The sequence below is a fragment of the Mesoplodon densirostris genome, chromosome 12 (genome assembly GCF_025265405.1).
Source record: "Mesoplodon densirostris isolate mMesDen1 chromosome 12, mMesDen1 primary haplotype, whole genome shotgun sequence".
Classification (NCBI taxonomy): domain Eukaryota; kingdom Metazoa; phylum Chordata; class Mammalia; order Artiodactyla; family Ziphiidae; genus Mesoplodon; species Mesoplodon densirostris.
This window is the reverse complement of record NC_082672.1, coordinates 82100315-82107496: the sequence shown is the minus strand read 5'-3', so window position 1 is coordinate 82107496 and position 7182 is coordinate 82100315. Positions and strand designations below refer to the sequence as shown.

Sequence of the window (7182 nt, the reverse complement as noted above, 5' to 3'; positions counted from 1 at the left end):
GCTTGACTTCCTACCTGAGCCCCTCCTGCACCTGGACCCGTTCCAGCTGCCCACCCCACCCCGGCACCAACCTGCCTTGCCAGAACTACTGAAAGAGGCTCCTATCAGGCCTCAGGGGGGTCTCTTTTAGTCATCTCACAGTCGGCTCCTCTGCCAGACTTAATTCTTACAAGGTTAATCAGATGGCCCCTCCTGCAAAAGGAACTCCAAAATTCTCCAAAGTTTTCCAGCCAACCTAACCCAAGCTCCTGGCCCTGACGTAGAACGCCCTGTGTAACGTGCCACCTGCCTGCATCTCTGCTGCACATCCGTATCCTTTAGCTGCCCCTCAAACAAACCGTCTTGTTACCACTTCAGGGTTTTTATTTTTTGCTCTTCTGCCAAGAACACTTCTCGCTTGTTTTAGTTATTTATTTATTTATTTTGCTGTACGCGGTCCTCTCATTGTTGTGGCCTCTCCCGTTGCGGAGCACAGGCTCCGGACGCGCAGGCTCAGCGGCTATGGCTCCCGGGCCCAGCCACTCCGCGGCATGTGGGATCTTCCCGGACCAGGGCACAAACCTATTTCCCCTGCATCGGCAGGCGCACTCTCAACCACTGCACCACCACGGAGGCCCCTCACTTGTTTCCATTAAATTTTTTGGCCACACCAGGTGGCTTGCAGGATCTTAGTTCCCCAACGAGGGATTGAACCCGTGCCCCCTGCAATGGAAGTGCGGAGTTCTAACCACTGGAACACCAGGGAATTCCCTCTCATTTTTTTGGAATGATTCTGTTCCCTTCCTCCCGGTGGTTCATGTTCCCTCGAGTTCCGCTCCTTTCCCACTGTCTCTGCTTGACCTACTTTAATTTTGTTCATGGCATTTTAAACATGACTGACAAGCTAACCTTTCGCCCCACTGGAATGTCAACTCTAGAAAAGCTGAGATTTAAAAAAAATAGACAGTATGTAATATTACATATTGAGAACAGTTTTCTAGGACAAGGACACCAGCTTGGCTGCTTGGGTTTGGATCTTGGCTTAGCCTCTTTAGCGATGGAACCATGAGCCTTGTGCTTTGGTTCCCCGTCTGTAATAGGATAAGATGTTTCGCATGCGTTATAGTGAGGATATCAAGCCTTAGAACAATGTCTGACACCATGGGCAGTCAGACGTGATTTCTTGAATGCATGAAGGACAGGCTGCAGGACTGGAGCTGGATTGCTCCCTCCCAGGCTTATGGAGGAGGGACTCCAGCCTCCAGCCCCTGTTCTCACATTGAAGGCTCCGTGAGGGGAGCTGGGAAGTCCTTTGTCAAGGACACTGTTTTCCTGCCTCCTGGAAATGTAGGATGGTGTGTGTGTTTCCTGGTGTCTTTGGAGGCCATACAGCCTTCAGGTCACCAGGAAGTAAAGGTACATTTTGGCATGCTATTGAAGTTCATTTGGAGGAGAGGAAGATACCCTATTGGCATCCTGACACCCTCTCTTCCAACCTTTGAGAATTGCACCAGCACTCTGGCCTGGAAGTCATGGACCACTCAGGACAGCTCCTGCCCAGAATTTTGGAGGAGAAATCAGTCCCACCTTTCCCACATCCCCAAGAAATGATGATTGTTAAAACCATTGGCCCTCTGATTTTGAAGAACTAGACACACAGAAATGACTTTCCTCCTGTTTGGAGGGTCAGGAGGGACAGTTGGCTCAGCTCCGTGTGGAAAGAGGCCAAGAGTATCTACAAAGGTTGACCTGCCTTGCAGACTGGTTCCTTCCCGGTAAGAAGAGCTGATAGGCTCTCATGGGACAATTGTTGGGTGTCAAGATCAGAGGCTATTGCAGGGCCCAAGATGCTACAGGTCAGGGAGGGGCTCGTGTTGGGATCAGGTGGGGTCTGGGCAGGGGGCATCTCGGTTTCCAGGGAAGAGACTGCCTCCGATTCTGGTCACCTCAAGGGGATCCCTTGTGGCTTTGGGCACATTTTGAATGCAAGGGCATTGGCAAGATACTTCTGGATACCTGTTAACAGTTGCAACAGTTCCCTACAATCTCACCCAGGGACACCTGCAAACTTTTTGTTTTTTCTGATCTGTTAGGTGAACAGTCTCCCTTTTGTACTTCTTGCTTGAGTCTCCTTATGGACGAACAGTTGTGGCCCCCAAATTAGCCTCAGCTAGTGCACCCTTTAAAGAATCAGTTGGCAGTGAATGATTGTGTGTGGACATATAAACTGTAAAGTTATGAACCCCAATTTGGCAGTGTAGAGGGGGCATAAAAAACTGCCCTTGCCCTTAAGTCTAGAAATTCCCTAAGGGCAGTGCTTCTAAATGTAGAAGACAGCTTTAGGTTGGTTAATGTGTGTCAAAAGTATCAAGCTTGGAAATTTAAGACTGTGCTATAAATTCCATGCATGCCCTGGACTGAAGATTTTTCAGCACTAAAAAAATAAAATAAATAAATAAATAAATAAATAAAATCCTAAGCAACACAAGACTTTGAGCAAATACATAGAAAAGTTTTGGAAATAGTAACCTGAACGTTAAAAAAAAATGGTTGTTTTGTGGTGGTCCTTTTTTTTTGAGTTTGAAGCTCTTGATCAATTTTCCGCCAAGGGTAAGCGAAAGGGCAACACAACCACTGCAGAGGGTGTGGGTTCGATCCCTGGTGGGGAAAGTAAGATCCCACATGTTGCATGGTGCAGCCAAAAAAATAAAACTAAAAAGAAAAAAAAAGTCAAGGCACAGTTATATGTTTTTTTTTTTTTTGATGTAAGGCTGTACATCAAATGAGGTATTATTGAGAGTTTACACAATCCAGATCTAAAGGCCATGTGACTCCCTTATGGAGATCAAGAAGGAATGTTACCTTTTAAAGAGTTGTCCCAGTGATCTTGGGAGAATGTTGCTCTTTATGGTTGAGCGGGTATTTCTGCCAGTGGGGGAGCTCCGCTGATGCATATGACTGATACACGATGCAGAGCAAAGGGGAGAGAGGAGGCCAAAGGGCACAGAAACTTTTTTGTGTTTAAATTTTTCTTGTCTTGTAATGAAATGCAAATTTCACTTCATAACAGGTAAGGTGCATCTCAACGGAATAATTCCAGTGAGCCCAGACTCTCACATCTTCTCATTCAGAAAAAAGCACTAATATCCTTAACTTGAGATGTCTGTGTTTTGTTATTAGTGGTAGTCTTCTGATGCTCAGCTACATTTTTTTGTTTCCACAGAAACTCCTATATATCCTGTCTCCTCCAATACCTCTTTGGAGAAGTTCCTCAGGGCTCTCTGAGAGGCTGTTTCTGGGCTACAGTCCTCAGCAATGCCCCAAATAAAACTTAATTCTTAACTTTTAGGTTGTGCACTTTCTTTTGTTCAGGAGACATCTCCATCAAATCTCTATCAATGGTCAAGCTTCTCTTCTAGCACTTCAAGGTGGGCAGTGGGCTGAGAGTTGCCTCACTCCCACCCCGGCTCCTAAGACTCTTTATTTTTTAGAAGAGTTTAGGTTCACAGATAAATTGAGCAGAAAGTACGGAGAGTTCCCATAACCCCCCTGCCACACACTTGCCCAGCCTCCCTAACTACACACATCCTTTACCAGAGTGCCAGCTACCAGCTGGCACTGCCATCTGCCTCTGCAGTCACGAGCCACTGCAGCCGCTGACCTTCAGCACCCCCTGAAAGGAGTCCAGGGTGGAGATCAGGGGTGAAGCCCTCTGTGCTCTGGGAAAAAACGGGCAGAACAGGTCTTCAAATAGTTATGTATTTTTAGGAGACGATTTCATGAGCCCAGTTCTTGCATCTCTTCATATGTAGAAAAGCACTGAAATCGTTAACGGTGACGTCTGCTCCTTGGGGCTAGCAGCCAGCCTCTGTTCTGCCTAAGTGTGTGCTTGACTGCACGTGCCCCCTTCACTAACATCACGTACATACTGCCATTCCCCTCACCTCTTTGGAGCAGTTCCTCTAAGCTACCTGAGAGGCTGTCTCCCGGGCTGTAGTTCTCATTTGCCCCAAATAAAACTTAACTCACACCTCTCACGTTGTGTATTTTCTTTTTTTCAGTCAACCAGAGAGGTAATCTGTTAGAAAGAGATGAGTCTACATTGACATGTAATTAGCACTGAGAAAGTCCATAGTGTACATCAAGGTTCACTCTTGGTGTTTTTTTTTTTTTTTTTTTTTTTTTGCGGTACGCGGGCCTCTCACTGTTGTGGCCTCTCCCGTTGCGGAGCACAGGCTCCGGACGCGCAGGCTCAGCGGCCATGGCTCACGGGCCCAGCCGCTCCGTGGCATGTGGGATCTTCCCATATCGGGGAACGAACCCGTGTCCCCTGCATCGGCAGGCAGACTCTCAACCACTGTACCACCAGGGAAGCCCAGCAATCTGGTTTTTAAATGAATAAAAGAAGTTTGCCTGAAGGCCGGACCACATGGTTTAGGCCACGTGAGCTTCGAAATCCGGGTAGATTCCAAAGTTCCAGACTCAGGGGCTTCAAGGAAGGTGAACCGTGGGGCACTTCAGAGCCCCCATCAGGACCCTGGAAGAAAATGAATATCGGAATCTCGTTTTCCTCTTTGTTAAGTGGCCGGAGCGACCCCTCAGTCCCCTGGAGTTGCAGGGGTCGCCCTGCAGTGAAGTCCCAGGGTCCGGCTCCCTTAGGCCAAGGGAAGACACACCCTCCTTTGGAACGGGGAAGGCAGGGATTCGATTTGGCAGCTGGGTGGCCGTCGCACCCCCAAACCTGTACTGCTTGCCGAGGTTGAGGTCCAGCCACTGTTTCTAGAATAACAAGGGTTTCTAGCGCCGTCTCCCCACTCACTCCCAAGGTGAAGGGATTTTGGTGCAGAGGAAACGAGTCAAAGCAGGTGGGAGCCCGAGTCAACTCAGAGACAGCTGGGCCCACCCGCGCTCGGGAGCCGGAGGTGGGGCGGGGAAGCGCCCTAGGCAGTCAACCAGAGACCAAGGCGGGCGCGCGGCGTGCAGGGCGTGGCGAGTGCGGGATTGCACTGCCGGGCCGGAAGCGGACCGGGGGCGGGGCCTGGATGGGGCGGGGCGGGGCCTGGATGCGGGTTGGCCAGGGGCATGGGGCGTGGGCGTGGGCGTGGGGCGTGGCCCGCCCAGGTACTTAACTTTCCGGCTGAGGCAACTGCCTACCCAGTCTAGGTCCCAGCTCCAAGCAGTGTTTTGTTTAGACGCCTTGAAGATGGGGAAGCTGCCGGAGCCGAACGACATCCCACCTTGGGTGGGGTCTCCCGAAGTCTTGAAGGATCCCGAGGTGTTCCAGGTGCAGACGGGGCTTGTGGAAGCCGTGTTCGGTGAGTGAGCCCAGTCCTGACCCGGGTGCCCCAGCCCTCCTGGGCCCGAGCGCTCATCTTTTCACCTAAACAGGCCCCGACGGATCTCGAATCCCATTCGTCGAGCAGGTGGGCACAGTCATGCTCCAGATGAAGGGTCTGGAAACTTCGGACGTCGCCGAAGTCATGGTTTACGGCTCTTACTTGTGCAAGTTCCAGACCAAGTGGATGCTCCAGTCCGTGGCCTAGCGGCACCGCCAGCAGCACAAGCAGGTTGAGAGGCCTCATGAGCAGGTGCCCTGGACCTGCCTGTGCAGGCGGCCTGGCTCCCTCCCCTGCAGCCCTCCTCACCCCTCCCTAACTATCCCCTCCGGGCAACCACCAACAGCACCTCGGCCAGCACCCACCCGGGGAGGCCCCTGTGTCCAGGCTGTGCCCCAGACTCCTTGGCAGTACCGGCCCTCGGTCCTAGGGACCCTGGAGTAAGGCTGTGAGAGGTGGCCGGGGCTGGCCTCCTGGGGCGGGGCCTCCCCACCCGCCATGTTGGAATGAGCCCAGTTGGCCTCAGGTTCTGAGGTTCCCGAGAATCCCAGGCCCAGGACGCCTAGCTGGGAAGTCCCGGAAAGGAACCCTGGAAAGAGTCAGAGAACTGTTCAGGCTCTTACCCTCTCCCCTCACACTGGGCTGCTGTGGCTTTCTGGTGCAGGGACGCTGCAACCTGAGGAAGCCACGACTTCGCTCGACCTAGCTCCGCGGATGAAGGGAAGCCAGTTTGCAGCCAGACCAACCGGTGGAGAGGGGGCTGCAGCCAGAGCTGCAGGGGGCCTGGTTCAAGCTCTGCGCCAGCCCGACAAGGAACACCCAGCGGGCTTCTGGTCCCTGCCTCTGCCTCTAAGTCCTCCTGTCCTTCCCCCCAAGGTTGCTAATTACAGAATAAAACTGTAAGCGGTTTCTTGTTGTGTCTTGATGTGTAGCTGAGGTGTTGGAGATAACATCACAGGTGAGGTGGCCCTGGAGCTTAACCCTTAGTGAAACCCCGAAGGCTAGAAAGAGGTCCCGGAGCACAGGGGGAAAAGGGTCTGGAGAGAACAAGGAAAAGAGTCTAGGAGTCAAGTTCTGAGATGCAGCTCTGACCGAAAACTCAGGCAACCTAGGAGAGATGCGATCTTCTGGCAGTGAGGGTTTCATAGCCTTGTAAACTAAACTGGAGCCTGCTGTCTGGGTGCTCGTTTGCATTCAGCCTCCTGCTGCACATTATGTAGGTCGCAGCGTGAGGCAAAGTCAGCCTCACAGATAGGTATACAGGAAAGGAGAGCCTCACACAGACCCCTTGTCATGGTCTCTGGAATTCTCCACCACACTTACAGAATTGCTGCTCTGGCCTCCGAAGGGTAAGTGGGATTAGGGTGGAGGGAGCATTACCATAGGTGGGGCTCACTCCTGAGGGTAGAGGGGCCATCAGAACGGGGGCTACAGTTTTCCCCAGTAGAGACCAGCCTGGTAGTTCACAAGCCGGAATGAATCCCCTCAGGGAGCTTTCTGGCCCTATGACCTTAGCCACATTCACCCTCCTACCCCGTGTCCCTGCTCAGGTTCTAAATTGAAGATAATAGCATCTGACTCATGCGAAGTTGTGAGATTTACATAGGGTACTTAGAGTGAGCATCACACCAGAAACAAGTGTTGACTATCTTTTGGAGCAATTGAACAAAAATGGGGGAGAAAAACCAGCAAGGAGCCATTTTCTGCAGGAGGCATGTGGCCCGTCCTTCAGACAGCCGTTCTCGTTCTCGCTCAGTAAATGAATGGCACCAGCATTTGGGCCAGTGGTTCAGGCCCCAAACTAGAAGCTTTCCTTGATGCCTGACCACCCAAACGGACTCCCTGCTCGAGCCCAGTCAGCTTGACT

The 7182-nt window shown here is 51.7% G+C and overlaps 1 protein-coding gene across 1 annotated transcript; it reads left to right on the top strand.

Annotated features, from left to right (window-relative positions):
- Positions 1–5182: 5182 nt before the first annotated feature.
- Positions 5183–6036, top strand: LOC132500378 (developmental pluripotency-associated 5 protein-like). The gene is made up of 3 exons (XM_060115389.1): positions 5183–5294; positions 5368–5567; positions 5980–6036. Exons 1-2 carry the CDS (start codon positions 5183–5185, stop codon positions 5520–5522), a joined length of 267 nt encoding a protein of 88 aa, XP_059971372.1. The 3' UTR covers positions 5523–5567; positions 5980–6036.
- The last annotated feature ends 1146 nt before the right edge of the window (positions 6037–7182 follow it).